Here is an 18,807-nt window from a genome sequence, read left to right as displayed (position 1 = left end):
GAAAGGTAAGGTTAGTCTCAAAGTCATCCTTCCCAACAATCATCCATTTTGTCATGTGGACCCGAGGAGGACTCATCTTCATTACTTAGATTCTCAATGTCTTGATGATGGTCAATGAAGGCTTCCTCTTGGATGCTTAATGTGGGGCATACTTGAAAATGTCTAAGAAAGCCATCAACGAACTCCTCAATAGATGAGATGCTCTTAGGTTCATGATCATGCAGCCATGAGTTATGACCACCGAGAGATCCCATGAACAACAACATAAGGACATCTTGGTGAACAACCTCCTCTCTTGAAGCATGTGCATTAAATCTTTCTACGTGGTCAATTGCGGAGAGTGGATCACCATCAAACATGGGTAACCCACATAGCATCCTTCTCGTGACATGATTAGGGTGCCCAGGGGTGCTAGCAATGTCCAAAGCGAGAAATTTACCAAAGAAAGACAACCTATTTGAGATATACATGAAAAATATGTAGGAGTCGCCAGGATGAATTCAAAGATGCCTAGAAAAATGCTTGCTTCATGCTACAAGCATCGACCCTAAAGTCCAATGAAGAACTAGGGCTTCGTTCTTCCAATGGAATCACCAATAGTATTATGTCAATATGTCGTATGGGGAACAAAGCACACGTTTCGTGTCCCTGGTAGCAACGCCAAAATGTTACGGCTCAAACTAGCAGGGTTCCTAAAAGGGGATCCTTGAAGGGCTACTACTAGGGTAAGGGAAACAATGGAGCGATAACTCATTCTTACCTCGGTTAAGGCTCTCTACTCTTTATGGACTTTCATCGATGGGAGGAGACCTGTTCTGATAAGGATCACGAAATGGATGGACCAATGATAGGGCAAGGGGTGATTCTGGAAGCCTATTGACAAGAGAGGCTCAAATGTATGGCTTGCCTGTCTTGGAAGAGAAGATGGAAGGCTCTCAAGGAAGGTCTTGGGGAGAATTTCAAGGGTCAGGTTTTGAGTATGTGCCTTCTAAAGGAGATCCCTAAGCCCTATAATTCTTGTGCAAACTTGGGTCTCAGGTGATCTTTGAAGAATTAACCTTGATAGTGCATGGGACCACACAGGACCAAGTGGACCCGAGGTTAGGTCAAGGGGATAGGATTTAGCAATGACTGATATGATTGACCTAATTAGGAAGGGGAAAGGGATCAAGGAATGAATTTTCAATAAAAGGCATTGCAAGGATCCTAGTGAGGTTTCTAGCCTAAGGGAAACCAAGGGCAAGAATTGGTCTTCGAGCTAGGGCTTGCGATATCTCAAGATCCCCGCATCAGAATCCCATGAAATTTGGAGGGCTTCTTGAGGGACACCAAAGCAGTTGTGGACTAAAAATCAAAGCATTTGGATGGCTAGATCATGAGATAATTGATTCCCTAGGTGACCTAAAGGACTAGACCTAGAGAAGAGGAAATGGGAGAAGGAGAATAGGTTTAAGGTGATCACCTTTGGGTGGACCAGTCCCTAATCCTTTGGGGAGATTGGAGTCATGTATAATTATGAGTATGGACCTTTGAATTTTCTAGGTGAAGGAGACCTCAAAGACAACTTTGCTTGGCATTAGGGCAGAAACAAAAGCAGCTTCAAAGACTTTATACTTTGTTTTGCAAGCTAAATGGCTTGTCAAGATGAATTTCAGTAATGAAACATCCCTAGGAACATTCGTTCATTATACATGGCCCATACATGAAGCATTCACTATCTAGAAACAAAATTTCCACAACTTCGCATAAGAGATGCAGCAAATAACCCCTAGTATAGGGAAATCCTAGCAACAATGTCTGTGACCAAATTAGAAAGAAAGTATAGCACTAAAATATACTTACATGTATCCAACCATCCAAAAAACTTGCCATCAAGAAGCTCCAAGACATGAAAATCATTCAAACATCAAAATTCATTCCATGCTCCAAAAATTCGTCCTCCAAGAAGGATAGCGAAAATCTCTAAAGAGATACTAGTTCCAAATCCAAGTGATGATGCTAAAATGAATCCTCATCACTACTATTTAAAATTGTCTTCATGATTTGAGTTTGAAAATTGTATGAAAGATGAATCAAGGAGGTCAAGCAAGTAGCAGTTTGTAGATCAGTGGTTGTAGCTCCTTCCAATAGTGGCTGATAAACAATCAGGGGTTGGAGCTCCTTTCAATGTTAGCTGATAAACTAGGGGTTGTTGCTCCTTTCAGTTGTAGCTGATAAATTAGGGAGTAGCTTCCTACTCGTTGTAGGCAGAGAAATTTTGTAATATTCCCAGCTAAAATATTCCAAATTTGCACTTAAGTTTCTGAGTTTTAAGTGAGTTTTAATGAGTCTTTAGTGGGTATTTGGTCAAACACTTGGGGAACATACTGCTATAGGTGTAACTTAATATTTTTGGTTTGATCGAATACTGTCCCGTCACTTGAATGCTCATGGAGCGCATTCAGTACATCATATATTCTTTCATTAAAGCTCAGAATTTATACTAGTTATACCAGAGATAATAAGAATCTAGAAGCTAGCATACATGTATAAATAAGTGATAACAACAGAATGAGAGGAACCTGATTTATATTGGATGGCTACAGGTATCAAATGAGTTCCATGTGAACAAAACATGCCTTTACAAGATATTAAGTTCAGCCACCAAGATGACAAGAGGTCTGCCCCTTTTTCTAGCCACTACAGTCACCACGCAGGAGAGGAAACTTATGTCACTTGCTGATGGAAAAATACAACCCAGAATTTCTTTAACCAGTCGCCTTTCTATGCATTTACCAACAACTATCCTTAGCTGAATTAACCCATAAAATTGACCCAGAACAAAGAGGACGTGGCAATGAGAAACAGCCAAACTCTAACATCAAACCACAGTGAAATCGACCCCTTTGGAACAGGTATACACAGTCCTTTTTCTAGGAATATATTTGCCCCACAATCCCACTTGAATAGCAAACTTCAGTCCCCTCTTTATCCTGGTTATTTGACCCAGAAATGATGTGCACAGCTAGCAAGGTAAATAATAGAAACTTGACCTCTGTAGCAGTAGACAATTCGTCCTTCTTCAACTGAAACTTCGACCCATGAAACCAAGGAAGAAGGGCCTGCAGCTCTGAACTCGTCTCTTCTGTACAGAAAGAGATTCGGTCTTGGCACTAGAATCATTATGGGCACATATATATATATATATATATATATATATATATATATATCTATTATCAGCTAGCTATCTCTTTTTAACCCAAAATTCGGCCCTTTCTTTTGAGATTGGAACCATAATCTTAATGCAAGCATACACTATGCAGTCCTTCTACAAACTGATTGGAGCACCTCCTTCACACCATAATAAGAGAATTGGGACCTGAAAATTTCAGTGCAGGAACTCCACCTTAAGTAATGTGAATAGTGCAGGAACTCGACCTCTAGATTCGGTCCCCTTAATGATGAATAAGTCGACCTCCTACTTGAGAGGGGAAACTTGGCCTTCTTGGGGATCTTGTAAACAACACAATGCTAGGGTCTCCTGCAACAATAGTAGTGAGATCTCTGCAGTAAGCACAATGGAAGATCTGAGATAATCTTTTCCAAGAGCTAACTAGGGTTGCACTCGGAGTCCACAGAAATTAAGTTGAGTTTCGCTTGAAACTCGCTTGAGCTTCTTTTCTATGTCAAGAGATAGATAGGAATAGAATGGTTTGCAATTGAGCCTATCCTTCTTTTATAATTCTCCAATGAGTCTTCCTCTAGCTTGTAGACTCCTTTTTCCGATTATTTTATTGGTGGGGTCCATTTTCCATCTTGAGACTTTTTGCCACCATTTTGAATAAAAATAGAAATAATAATCTGCGTCCTCTCATTAAACCTGAAAGCACAAAGGCTGCTTGCTCTCTAACCTCAACTTGATTGTCTACTAGAAGCTTTTGTATTTGATCCACACAGCTTTTGTCTCAGAGGTGTACAAGAGGAAATTATGCCTGTAGGTGAAGGATTGCATGTTGCAACTTCTGGTATGCTAACTGGAGTCATTACTTGCAGATATAAGTACAGTGATGGATGTTGACAGTTGTGGCTGTGAAATTATCTGCCACTTTAATAGTGCTAAATCTCTTTAGCTAAAGTAGATAATTCCGTATGTGATGTCTCCCACAGAGAAATAAGAGGATACAGAAGACCAACATTGACATCTGCCAAAACTGAAATCTGCCCAGACTTTAAAGCTGAAATAAGAAAATAGAACACTGTTCCCAGCCATTTTATATGATCTTTACTGTTTTTTTGAAGTTGATTAAAATACAGACCTACTCTTGGAACATTGATCTGAAAGAATAATGCAAAAATTGTCCTTAAAATCTGCCTCAACAGCTGCATGTCCTTGGTTTCCTTGCTACCAACTTCAAGAAAAAATCTCTGATTTTTCATTATTTATGGCTATTTTTTATGTTTTAAAAGGTAATCCTGCCTAAAGGAGGGGTAACCGCATTTATTGTATCTATTTTTCAGTTCTATGCTTTGATACATATCAATTCTTATGGATATTCTGTTTAGCATGGAAGAAAATTGATACTGATTTTAGAATTAATATTATTCTGATAAGTAAGTTGCTTTTGACAACTACAAATATTTAAAACTCAAAAATCTTTCATATTATCTTATTATGTGTCGTTTAATGGATCAGGGAGAAGAAGTACAGTTGGTTGGAGATTTCAAAGGTAACTGGAATGAACCCATCAAAGCAGTTCATGTAACAGGACCAAAGTATGCTATTGATCTCCGGCTTCCTCAGGGAAAGTATGCTTTCTCACTAATAAGTCTGGATTGTAGCAGTATTACTATTTATTTTGTCTGATAGTTAACTTGTCTATTGGATAAAAGCAGGTAGGCATTTAATAATTTAGAATTCTTAAATTTGATTGCCTTACAGACTGGACAAATTATAATGCTGGCTAATGGCTGATATTCTATAACACTCTGTATGAACATATAAAATAACATAACGTTATAAGCAAAGATGTGGAAAGCTGTCCTGCTAGCCGAGACTGGCCGGCTTGCATTTGGAGAATGATACTTCCAAATTTAGACTTGTTGGTCCTTTAAGTCTGGCTATATTTTTGTGGTGCTTGACAGCTTCTCTTATGGTGGTGAGATGTTGGTGTGATTTTTATTTGATTCTCAGATCTTTGTCTTGTTAAAATCCTTCATATTCTCAAGTTTTTATCATCTTCAGGACCCCTGGGTACCATATCGAGTTTTTTTTTTTAATATTACCATGGTGAGTTGGTAACTTGTTGGAGTAATCTGGGTGAGGCCCAAGATTATAACTAGTGGCTGCCACTATAACACCAAGAGTATATCCAACAACCCATAAGCCAGATATACCAGGAATTTTATGACCTAGCAAGAGCCGAGACTCCACGAGAGTGGGGGACCCAGGTACCATATCAATTTTGTGTACTCATTTGTGCAAGTAATAAGCCTCACCCCCATTTTGGACATATAAATGGAAAAAAATTGTGAAATGGAGACCAAGTAAAATGCCTCAATAAGCATGATATATATCCAATTAGACTAGGTGAATGTTTTAATGCAATTTTTGTTCTTCTGGCAGAGAGTATGAAACTGATGACCTATATAATGGATAGAAATCCGTTGAACTAAAGAAACTGGCTAGAAGGCATAAAGACTATAGTTGGAATTGATTTTTGAAACCATAAGATACTTAAGTTCCATTAAAGGTTGAATGGGCATTAGTGGGAATTGAAACTGTGACCTTGGACGAATAACTTAACTCCTATTAAAAACATGCTCAGTTTATATTTCTTGCTATAAATATATCTATTTCAATTGACTTACAAGGCATATTCATCATAATTAGTAACCTATTCCATACTCTACTCTTGGAGGATAGGAGAAGGAATAAGCAATCTCCTGCTCATAACACTTTCACTATCATCTTTGTAGAATTAAATAAAACCTGTTGTGGCATAAGAATGCTTTTGACATTCTTCATTCTCATTCCTTTGTTTGCAAACTTACTTTAGTTTGATTGCCTCACTTGTTATGTGCACATGCAGCATGCTATGATAATGTTTTAGATTTTAATGAGGAAAATATGCAAATGACACTTTGACATTTTCACTCCTTTGTTTGCAAACACACTCAGATTGGTTCTCTTTTTTAGCGAACATGCCATATTAATGTAGATTTTAATAAGAGGCAAATTGCAGTCATTTCAAATTACCATGGGCCTAAGGATCATTGCTGCACTACCTTCTCTACATGTGATAAGTTTAATATTACATAATAGTTATATTATGCAATATTCCTTATGACTCTATGTCATGTCGATTCAATAAAGTAACTTAATGCTTAATTAGTCACACATTACTTTTGTAGTTACATGGGTAGTTTAACTAACCATGTCTCTCATCTGAGACTATTATTATGTATTGACTTTCATACATTGAATATCATATAGAATCTCTCTCCTCCTCTCTGCATATTTCTGTTATTGTGTATGTGCATGATTTTATAGTGGTATTAAAGCTTAGTTGAATAATTGGCATCTGGAAGGCACATTGAAGGAGATAAATATCTGAAAGCATTGTGGGTGTTGTAACTTGTTACCTCCCGAACCTATACTTTAAATGTTACAAAGTCCTTTAACAAAGTGCAACAACAAGGGTACTTAGGAAGATTGCCCGATGTCAGCACTACTATACTCCTCTCACTTTAGGCTGGTCCATTTTGTTGCAAGGAGGGTTCCCCTAGGAAAGATTGTTTTAAGATTTTATTTAGAATAAAATGGATTGTGGAATTTATCAATACTAGTGATTATCCAATTGGGCCATGGAGTCAAGATCAGTGAGCAAGAGGGTTTGAATGGATCAATGGCATGGTTAAGCTGTTAACAATATGCTCCAACCAACCACATGCATCTTCTTCAATATGCAGAAAATTAAAAGATGTTGCTTCCAAATTAGCAACTCATAACAAACATAAAACAACAAAGTAATAATGCGAGAATCATCTAGAAACTCACACGGACCATTCCAGAGATGATCCTAGCCATCAATTATGTTTTAATCTTGGCCGTTGGTGCTCCAACATAGGATTATAAGAGGAGGTCGATGTGGTGATGGAGAAGACACTTCAGCAGTTCAATTTCTTGGAAGATTGATTTCCAAAGTAGCAACATCCAGTTGCCGGAGAGAGAGCTAGAGATTGAAGCAGTGAGAGAGGAACAAAGACACTAAAGCTGGAGGAGGCATTCCAGATCTAGCGAGTGCATTTGCAGAAAGGAAAAAGAGCCACAGATAGGTTGATGATGGGGCAGCGCAGTAACCTCTAGAGGAAAGATCGATTCGCTGAGAGGAAGAGACGTCTTCAGTTCCAAAGGCCAAGAAGGAGTCCCAGAGTGTCGAAGAAGCATCTTTCCAGTCAACAGGAGGAAAAACGACTTCATCAGAGACCAGTTTGAGGCTAGATGATCAACAGGCTGCGTAGAGGCTAACTCAGAGGGTCAAAGGGCTGAATTTCTAAAGGCAAGTTGTGCTAGGAGTTTGCTTGTGGGGTGAGGAAAATTCCTCACTAGATTTTTGCCAGTGTTTTTCTCTGTAGGATTTCCAGATTTCGACATCCAGTTGTACTCAATTGTGTTTTGTTCCCCATACGACATATTGATATAACATTATTGGCGACTCCATTGGAAGAACGAAGCCCTAGTTCTTCATTGAACTTTAAGGTCAATGCTTGTAGGGTGAAGCAAGCATTTTTCTAGGCATCTTTAAATTCACCCTGGTGACTCCTACATATTTTTCATGTATATCTCAAATAGGTTGTCTTTCTTTGATAAATTTCCCACTTTGGACATTGCTAGCATCCTTGGGCACCCTAATCATGTCACGGGAAGGATGGTACATGGGGTGCCCGTGTTTGATGGTGATCCACTCTCCGCAATTGACCACATAGAAAGATTTAATGTACATGCTTCAAGAGAGGAGGTTGTTCACCAAGATGTCCTTATGTTGTTGTTCATGGGATCTCTCGGTGGTCATAACTCATGGTTGCATGATCATGAACCTAAGAGCATCTCATCTATTGAGGAGTTCGTTGATGGCTTTCTTAGGCATTTTCAAGTATGCCCCACATTAAGCATCCAAGAGGAAGTGTTCAGTGACCATCATCAAAACATTGAGAATCTAAGTAATGAAGACGAGTCCTCTCGGGTCCACATGACAAAAAGGATGAAGACCAACCTTACCTTTCTCGGGGATATTACTCCTGATGACTCTCCTTTTGAGAACCTTGAGGAAGGTGATCCCATTTTCCCCTTAGAAGATGACATTGGAGATTACTTCCATATTGAAAAGGAGAAATGGGAAATTGTTGGGGAAGAGAAACCTATTGGATATAACACTCCACCCTCCCCTTTGCCTTCTTCTCTTGTTCGTCACTTTGAGAGTGATTCTCGCACCTGTTCTCATATGATTTCAAGTGATCTTGATCCCTTTCCCCTTTTTGAATGTAGTGTCGATGAAGAACCCCTCATTGAATATTCGTTATCTCCTTGGGCACCCCCTTAGGATCATGATCAATCTATAATCTCCCCTTTCCAGTGTGATCATCATGGGAAACCTACTTGTGCCTCTCCATCTCATCAGTCTCCCTTCCCTACTAATCATAACCCTGTAGAGGCCATGAAATATGACATAAATAATAAGGACCATAATAATATGCCCGAGGTTGCCATCCATCAAAAGTTTATGAGCCTAATCATTGACATCTCTATATTTTGGTTAGAAGAGAGGATCTCATGGACTAGATTACATCATTTTCTTACCTCTTCTCGCATGATTACCTATGTGTTGGCATTCTATTTTCCTACCTCCCACCAACCTTATCATCCATGTGATTCTATCCACATTTGCTTTGGCATTTGCTACATGAGTAATCATATAGGCCGACATATTTATATTGTTTTGATGATATGTTGGTTGCACTGGCTTTATGATTACACTTAGTATTAGTTTTGCACCATATGCATGTTAGAGTAGGATGCATTGCATGCTGATTTTTGCATTAGAACTAATGTCATATGATATTTCTCATGATAGATTAGCTGCATTTAGATTTAAAGACTACATTTGAAAATTTATTTATATGAGTTGATTTTATGGGTCTAATCCAGGCATTTGCTATCATAAGACACCACGAAGCATGATGCCCTATATTTTTCATCTATTATATCTGCAGGTAACAGGTTTGCGGTAACCAAGAGATTGTTGGAGTTCTCGTGACGTCCCGTTCAAGTATCTTCGTCCACTTTTTCAAGAGATCACGTCTCAGTTGGAGTTAGATGTTACCCACCATTTTGTGGGTGATATCCCTAGGAGAAAATTTTTCTCCAAGATGGTCCTCAACTGGTAGCTAGCAACCCCTTGCAGCCACCAACTAGCCCATTGTATCATTTCTCCGCCACCTGAGCCAACCATGTGTTCTGTCACCCATTTGTCATGATCATATGTTTGAAGGTGGGCATCTCGAACCTAAAGGTGTGCCTTGTCATTTGGTCATTGAGTATTGTAGTTTGCTTATCATGGATACTTCTAGGCATGGAATAATGGGTAGATTTGGCGGAAAGAGTGGGCTAGGTTTGTGCTCTTGTCCCCCAGACCTCTTTTGGATGTTAACCTTGGACCCTAGTCCCGTGGGATCTCTTTTACTGACCTTTGGGCTTCAAGGATGGTACTACATGGGAAACCCTGATTTTGTTTGCGTGGTCCTAGTGCCCACTCCCTCATCCACATATATCACTCCCCTTCCACTAATTATAACCCCATTCATCATTTCTCCCACCTGGGTCCACATCCCTTTGGTGGGTCCACATAGGGTTATGCCTTCCCCCTCCCCTTGCTAACACCTTGGGTCGGACTTGGAATGATGCCCTGGAGATTGATGTAGCTGAAAAGAAAAGTAAAAGCATAATTGGCCACATTCAACAAGAAAATGTACCACAAAATGCAAAAGACGGCCAGGACAAACACATTTAGCACATGGGCAAAAGCCAATGCATGAGCTCTACCCCATTCTCATGGCCATCACCTTGATTCCTATAGGCTCAAGATGAGCCTTCTTTATCATTCAAGAACCCATGCTTGTCCCAATCCCTGGTGGGCAATGAACCACCCTACCTTAAAGGGGATATCCACTGCTATACCTTACAGTAGGGGCTTTCTGGCAGGAGCTTTTCAGGCTAGTGGGAATAGAGCTTACACCCAACACCAGTTACCATCCCCAGATTGACAGGAAGACTGAGATCGTTAACAAGTGGCTAGAGGGTTACTTGTGGAACTACGTGACAGGGTAGCAACATGCATGGGCGAGATGGCTACACTTGGGGGAATATTGCTACAATACAACCTATCACATGTCCATTAGTATGTCACCCTTCTGCGCTCTATATGGTTATGATGCTTTATCTTTTGCTGAAATTGTTTTTGGAGACAGTCGAGCCCCAAGGGCCAAAGATTGGATCCAGGAGAACTAAGACATTCTCAAGGCTCTCATGGATAACTTACGAACAACCCAAAACCAACAGAAGATGTATGTAGAAAGGCACAGGGTGGAGAGACACCTTGAGGTGGGGGACCTAGTCCTTTTGTGCCTCCAACCTTACTGGCAGTTTACGTTGAAGCATAAAGTGGCCAAGAAGTTGCAACCACGGTTTTATGGGCCTTACCGAGTCATTAGGAGGGTCAGTGAGGTGGCTTACAAGTTAGAGCTTCCACCCGAAAGTCGAGTGCAAAATGTTTTCCATGTGTCGTGCCTCAAGAAGGTACTGGGCCAATAGATGACAACAGTTCCAGAGTTGTCTCCATTAGATGATGATGGGCATCTAGTTTTAGAGCCTGAGGCCATCTTGGACAGCAGGGAGAGGAGGTTGAGGATTAGGATCATCAGGGAGTTTCTGGTCAGGTGGAAGAACCTACCCAAGGAGGATGCCACTTGGGAGGGTGAGTAGATTCTTCAGCATCCAACATTGCAGTTGCTTGAGGACAAGAAACATTTTGGCGGGGAGGACTGTGATATTCCCACTTAGCAATATTGCTAAGAAGAAATATCAATTTTGTCATATTTCGTACTAATACTTAGGAAAAGTGGGTTGTGGGGGCCTAGGATTTTTGAGCTAAATTAAGGGCCCAACATATGAGAAAGGGAGAAAATCGGATTGCTAGTGGATAGTGGGGGCCACCCTCAAAAAGGGGATATGCTCTCCTCTTGGCAAGATGCACTCTTGGAGGGAAAGTGAGGAAATTGATGGATGGGTCCCACATGGGGGAAATTGGAGGCGCAATGAAAAAAGAGGAGGGTTCACTCATTCCTGGGCATCTTTGATGATTTGAACACTTACTCTTGTCTAACACGCTTGAGCTGTGAGCCAAGTCTGCATGTGCTGCTGAGCACTTGAGATTTTCAAGTGAGAATCTCACCCTACTTTCGGTGGACTTAGAGTGCTAGCCCTAGGAGGTGTTTTGCATCCATTCAGATCTGTCCAGGGAGTTTATCCATTGAATTTGTGGAGTTGGGAGAACAGGTGGGACACAGAAGAGGAATACGCTGCTCTTGGTGAAGTTGGTTGTGGAGCGGGGATTTTGTTGGGCTTTCCAGGACAACCTAGGGCCTCCATTTGCTGAAGATTTGGAGTATTTCCAGCTTTGGAGGACAGAGGATATGAGGTACTGTTCAGGGGAGGACAAGTGTTGATGTATCCCAGGGGCACTCCAGCTGATTCAGCTAGAGTGATAGGTGTACGCCATGCAAAGGTGTACAAGTTTGCATTCCAGCCCCTTTTGGCATTGAGCATTAGTACCGACAGCAGAGCTAGCAGTTCTGAGCTGTGTGAGATTTGGCACCGCAGGATGGGACATATGTATCATGGAGCCTTGAGGACATTGCGGGAGATCACTACAGGTGTGCCAGATTTCAGTACTGCTCACTTTGATACTTGCAGAGGTTGTGCGATGGGCAAATTTGCCAAATCCCCTTTTCCCAGCAGTGACAGCAGAGCGACGAGGATACTTGATTTGATTCATTCCGATGTGAGCGGTCGGATGTCTCATGTTTCCTTGAGTGGATATGAGTACTATGTTTTATTCATTGATGATCACTCGAGGAGGACCTGGATTTATTTTTTGAAGACCAAGAGTGAGGTCTTCAAGCGGTTTCAGGAGTTCAGAGCTTTTGTGGAGACTCAGACAGGTCGAAAGATCAAGTCCTTGAGGTTGGACAATGGAGGAGAGTACACCCTTGGAGAGTTTGTTGACTATTGTGCGGAGGCAGGCATTAGGAGGTAGTTCACTGTTCCTCACAACCCCTAGCAGAACGGGGTTGCGGAGAGGAAGAACAGATCCATCATAGGGGCTGCCAAAGCCATGTTACATGATCAGGGGTTGCCATTGTTCTTGTGAGTAGACGCCTGCAACACAGCTGTTTACTTGCAGAACAGGAGTCCGCATCGTGCCTTGGGGCATATGACTCCGGAGGAGGCTTTCTCTGGGAAGAAGCCTGATATTGGTCATCTTCATATCTTTGGATGCATTACATACTCCTATATACCCAAGGAGAAGAGGACCAAACTAGAGCCCACCGCAGAGAAGGGTATCTTTGTGGGCTACAGTGAGACCTCAAAGGCCTTTCGGATTTACATTCCTGCAGGGAGGAGAGTTGTTGTCAGACGGGATGTGAAGTTCAAGGAGGACAGGGCCTTTAGGAGGTCACGGGAGTTAGAGTATTAGGATCAGCCAGACCCTCAGCAGCAGTTGAGTCAGTCGCAGGGATCCAGTGGGCAGGGATCAGGAGGATCCGGAGGTACATCTATGAGGATGTTAGGTCCGTCAGTGAGCAGTGGCTCGCCGAGCCAGAGGGGTGGTGCTCCGGGCAGCATGCAGAGCAGTTCACTAGGGAGTCCATTGATGGACAGTTCACACGGTACCTCAGCTTCTACAGGTTCAGGTGCAGGTAGGAGGACAGCAGACAGACAGTCAGGAGTTCAGGCTACTGATGGTGATGAGGAGGAGGAGTTTCATTCTCCTATGGGAGAAGCATGCTCAGGGAAGAGAAAGCCCAAGTGACTTCAGGACACCTTGAGAGATGCCACATTTGTTGCTGAGCCGAAGAGGCCGGTCAAAGAGAGTAGACCACCGAGAGGTTTTGTAGCTATATGGCGATGGTTACCAGCATCCTTGACTCTGAGCCTTCTAGCTATGAGGAGGCAGCTAGCCAGCAGGTCTGGAGAGAGGCCATGCAGGAGGAGTATTCTTCTATCATGAAGAATGATGTTTGGGAGGTGGTGCTGAGGCCTGAGGGCAAATCCGTGGTTACTTCCAGATGGCTTTACAAGGTAAAGCATGTTGCAGATGGCAGCATTGAGAAATTCAAAGCGAGGTTTGTGGCTAGAGGGTTCTCCCAGGTAGAGGGAGTTGATTATGAGGAGACCTTCGCTCCCGTGGCTCGATATACTTCGATCCGCTCCATTATATTGATAGCAGCAGAGATGGGTTGGAAGATCCACCAGATGGATGTGAAGACCGCATTTCTCAATGGCTTCATACAGGAGGAGGTGTACATTGAGCAGCCACAGGGCTTTGAGGTGCATGGGAAGAAGTCCCATGTGTGCAGACTGAAGAAGGCCCTTTATGGCCTGAAGCAAGCTCCCAGAGCTTGGTACTCCAGGATAGATACATATTTGCAGGGGATGGGTTTCACAAAGAGTGAGGCAGATCCGAACCTTTACTTTATTGTGATTGGTGAGGAGCCTCTCATTCTGGTGCTGTATGTGGATGACTTGATCATTACAGGTGCAGAGAGACTCATAGAGCACTGCAAGAGAGATCTTGCAACGGAGTTTGAGATGAAGGACATCGGCTTGATGCATTACTTTTTGGGTTTGGAGGTGTGGCAGGAGGAGGGGCATTTCTTCCTGGGGCAGGGGAAGTATATTGTGGACATCCTTAGTAGATTCCACATGGAGGATTGTAGACCCATGTCGACACCAATGATCACCAACTGGAAGAAGCTTCATGCTTCGGATTCCGAGTTGGTGGATCCCACATTGTACAGGCAGTTGATTGGTTCCTTGATGTATTTGGTCAACACTAGACCAGATATCTCTTTTGCAGTCAACACGATGAGTCAGTTTATGTGTGAGCCTAGGAAGGTTCACTGGGTGGCTGCAAAACACATTTTGCGGTACTTGCAGGGGATAGTGGATTATGGTTTGGACTACAGGCAGGGAGATGGAGTGAGATTGGCAGGATACACTGATTCTGATTGGGCAGGTTGTGCTTCTGATAAGAAGAGCACTTCAGGGTGCTGTTTTGGGTTGGGTTCAGCAGTAGTGTCATGGTTCAGCCGGAAGCAGCAGTCAGTAGCACTGAGTTCAGCGGAAGCAGAGTATATGGCAGCCAGTCTAGCTAGTTGTGAGGCTATCTGGCTTCGCAAGATGTTGTTTGGCTTATTTGGTCAGCCGTTGAGACCTTCAGTGATTTACTGTGATAATCAGAGTTGCATTAAACTCACGGAGAATCCAGTGTTTCATGACAGGTCAAAGCATATCAGGATCAGATATAATTTCATCAGAGACTATGTTCAGAAGGGAGTTGTGAAGCTTGAGTATATTTCCACTGATGAGCAGGTTGCAGATATCCTTACCAAAGCCTTACCACGGGGCAAGCATGTCTACTTCAGAGACAAGATGGGTGTGGTGAGGAACACCTTCCTCGGTAAGAGGGAGTGTTGAAATTTGGTACCGGAGGACAGGTGGTTCCCTTAGGCTTTGATCTTTGGCCTAGGGAAAAGTGTCCAAAAGAATTTAATTTTTCTCCTAAAGTGACTTTATAATTTTATAAAGTTAAAGCTAATTTAAAAGTGACTTTAAGTGATAAAGTTACTAAGTCTAATTTTAAATTGACTTTTATAAAGTCAATGAAAAATTAGAAAGGAAAAGTGACTTTGGAAATAAATGACTAAGTGGGTCTTTATTAAAGTGGGGTGAATTAAAAAAATAAAAAGTGAGATTAAATGAGCATTTAATCTCAGCCATTGATCTAAATCTATTTCAGCCATTGGATTTAGAGATCACCCAAAAGTCGCTTGGGTCACCCAAAAGTCATTTGGAGTTATATTAAGGAAGGAAAAGGAGGAAAGGATCACATTCGATTCAATTCTTTCATGAGCAGATTGGGAGAAGGAGAGCAAGAGAGCAAGAGAGATTTCTGAGCAGGGAGGAGAAGGAGACAGCAGCTTGGCACACATTCCAAGGCAGCAGTTGAGCAGATTTGTATAGCTGATTCAGCACACAGTGAAAGGCAGATTTTGGCACGATTTTCGAGGAGAGGTTTGCACAAAAATCGAGGAGCAGTTTGCTGATTTTTTTGCACGCAAAACGAGGGCCATACAACAGCATTTAATGTTGAAAGTGGGCACGAAAATCGAGGAGACCGTACAGCATTTATTGCTGTCCTGTTTGCTGTAATTTCCAGTTTGCTGTGAAGCATGGGAAAAGAGATAAGTTGTAAATTTGCTTGCTGATTTTTTGCTGAAAATTTCTCACTGTAAAAGGCAATTTTCAGAAATAAAGAAGAGCTCTCAAACTGGTTTTCCCCAGGAGTTGTAGGGGGTTTTTCCAGGGTCACATTGACCAAAAATCTCAGTGTTTGAATGTGTTCTAATGGCTGTTTATTACTGCTGATTTTTATTTCTGCAATTTCCAGCATTTTGTAAAATTTCCAGAATTTGTGTTTTCAACAAATTTATTTTTTTCAGCTTGTTAAATGTATGGTTATGGGAAAGGGCATTTAACTATATGGGAGAAATAAGGAGAAACTGAAAACCGGGGTGGGAAAACAGAAATTTCTACACTTCCATCACTTGGGCTTTGCTAGCTTGCCTTGGGCAAGCTCAGGTGCACACTTTCCAAACATCTATTGTAATCCCATACTTTGCTAATAAAATGGCTCAGAGCATCACAATTTTCAGCTTATTTCATGGTGTCTGATTTGTGTGTGATTTTTGTGGGTGCTTTTCCTATGCATGCTTTGTTTATCATTGTCAAGTTTCCTTAGGATATTACATTGAACACTTTTAACTTGTATCTTTTCCTTCAAGATTTTTCTGATACTTCCTCCCATAAACCATTAGATTATCATCCCTTACGAACCCTCCTTTGTTGAAGATTTGTCTATGTGATTTTATTTGCAAGTCCCTTGGAAAACCATTGGCCTTAGGATCCCTAGGTCATCTATCCTCTAAAAACTTGCATGGGAAGCCTTCCTTGTGGGAATAATATCCACCACTCAATAGTGGGAGAGAGGCCACTAAGGTGATAGCGGTGATTGATCTTGTTGTTATCATAGGACCTAGGTCCCCTAGTGAGGCGTTGCACTAGGCCTGCTAGATTTTGTGGTAACAATCCCCTTTGAGAACATGACTCCCAAAATTTCTACTCCATCTTGCATCAACACCAAGATCTAACTCCTATTCTAAATGCACATTGGGTGGCTTCATATCTAGAAAATATGTGGATTTATTGCTTGCATAGTGTATGGTCTGTGTGGTTGTGTAATGTCCCTTTCTTTGGTGTTCCTTATGACATGGTTATGATGGACTTTTAGAGTTGGGGGCAAACAAATCACAGGTGTAAGTTGGTGTCATCAACCGGCCCAGAGGCTTTTGGAGGGGTTTTGAGGAATTTCTATGGGGTCTGATGGCATTCTCTTGGTATATTCCATCATCCGCACAATTTGCCTTCCGTTCCAATCCATTCCGACAACTTTCAAAAAAACAAAATTATTATTGGGCCTGACTCAATTAATTACACTTAAAATGGCATTTCGGGAGGAATATGTGACAAAACACCTTAGTGTAATAGCTCGTTGGAACCAGAATGAGAAGATTTATAGGATGAGATGGTTAGATATGAGTTTCAGTGCCCTGAGGAGACATGGTGGTCAATTTACCCTTTTCCCATGTTAAAAAGAATATTTTAATTAAAATAAAAGAGGGAAAAGTGCTCCATGATTGAAATAATAATATAGGAGGTTCTAGAGGAGTCCATCAAATCTATAAAAGAGGAGGAGGAGACTATTGGAGGGCATCTTGGATTTGACATTACTTCTTGTATGAGAGGTTGAGAACCCGGTTCTCTACCTCATGGGTAGCCCTAAGACGGAAACCCTCGGGTGACTTTGGTGAGAGTGGATGGAAACCCATCTCATCTTCTTGGTGGATTCAGCCAGAGTTCACGGGTGCAGTGATTGATTTCAGTTCAGTTTTGGGAGGCTAGTGCAGCATTGGAGCAGATTTGTCGAAGCCCGCTTTTCATCTCAGCTACATTGGTTGTATTTGCATGTAACCCAGTTTATCTATCATAATAAATGATGAGATTATTTTTTGCTTATCGTGTTATGAAATTGCATGTACTCTAACTGTTATATTTTACATGGCAATCTTTTGTTAATAAAATGTTGATTTTATGGTGAAATTCTGGGTTGAGTAAATTTCTGCATAGTGAGCATAATTTTCTCATTTAGGACATTACAGGTTGTGCTACAAGTTTAGGGTGTTTGCATGGCTTGTTGTTTATTAGGGGCTCCCCTCCAAGGTTCATTGGTAAAAATTTGATAATGGCCTTCGACCTGTTTGTAATTGTTTTTAAATGGTGAAGCAGATGTCTTGGGATTGTCAATTGCCAGGTGCTATTGGCATTATGTTCCAACTCAATATTCAGTCTTCCTACAGTAGAATGTTCATTGGTGTGCAGCTCTTCTTGGTGATCCAACTATTTGGTCCAATGTTCTTTCTGGATATATGGCACTGTTTGCATGTCTTTGCTCTATTTTCCTTCAAGAAGATATGGTGTAAGTCTATTTTTTATCATGAGGTCAATACTATGTTGTCTTTTTGCAATCTATTGCAGGATGAGGTTTGTATGCAGCAGCTAACCAAATGAGTTTTTATCATCATGGATGCTATGTCTCTAGATGCAGCCTCATACACTGATTTTGTTTCTGTTTTAATCACATGGAGAATGCTATAAGCTCCATTTTATATACCCTTCCGTTCCTTTGTGTTGCTGATGTATATATTTTTCTGTAACATTTGACATATTTACAAAAAAATGAAAAGAAACATCTTGCTTTCCTTTGTTTACTTGTAGTATTTAAGCGATATTATTCTTAGTGATTTATGATTTTCATGATGTATAGGTACAACTACAAGTTCATTGTTGGTGGGCAATGGCGACACTCAACTCTTTTACCAACGGAAACTGATCAATGGGGAAATGTAAATAATGTTATTTGGATCGGTGATGTCGCTAGTGTGAAGTTTGAATCCCCTGCCCAGAAAAAAGTGAAGGTATGACATTTATTTTTGTAATGTCATTGCATAATATTTATCATTTTCAAGCGTTTTTCTTTTGAAAATGTCTTTAATTTGAATCTCAAAGCTTCTTTTCCTTCTTAAGTTATATGTTTATGATGTATCAGTCCATAAAATATGTGCGAGACGAAGTGGAGATATTCCCTTTCCACGCTAAATAAATTTTATTCTATCTGATGTTTTTTTCTTTTTTTTTCCATATTTAATGTTTTAAACATACTATAAGATTTTTCTAAATTGGAAAAAAAATTCCTTTTTGATTTCTTGCTAATTTTTGTAGAAGTGGGTTACTTGCGTTAGTTGTTTCCGCACTAAACATTTACAAATGTTCTGCTGGTCAACCCTTTTCTTGGAAAAATCATGTTTAGCTAC

General features: G+C 41.0%; 1 protein-coding gene across 1 annotated transcript in view; it reads left to right on the top strand.

Annotated features, from left to right (window-relative positions):
- Positions 1 to 18,807, top strand: part of LOC149205346 (phosphoglucan phosphatase LSF1, chloroplastic) — a 449,301-nt gene that overhangs the window by 358,895 nt on the left and 71,599 nt on the right. The window contains exons 8-9 of the mRNA XM_089395011.1: positions 4,673 to 4,785; positions 18,261 to 18,411. Of these exons, the coding sequence (XP_089251137.1) occupies positions 4,673 to 4,785; positions 18,261 to 18,411 (264 nt within the window). The remainder of the gene's footprint in view (positions 1 to 4,672; positions 4,786 to 18,260; positions 18,412 to 18,807) is intronic.

This window comes from Pinus tabuliformis, chromosome 1_2 (genome assembly GCF_031772625.1).
Source record: "Pinus tabuliformis cultivar Carrire ecotype Pingquan chromosome 1_2, CPIR1, whole genome shotgun sequence".
Lineage (NCBI taxonomy): Eukaryota > Viridiplantae > Streptophyta > Pinopsida > Pinales > Pinaceae > Pinus > Pinus tabuliformis.
This window is presented reverse-complemented; position numbering and strand designations above follow the sequence as displayed.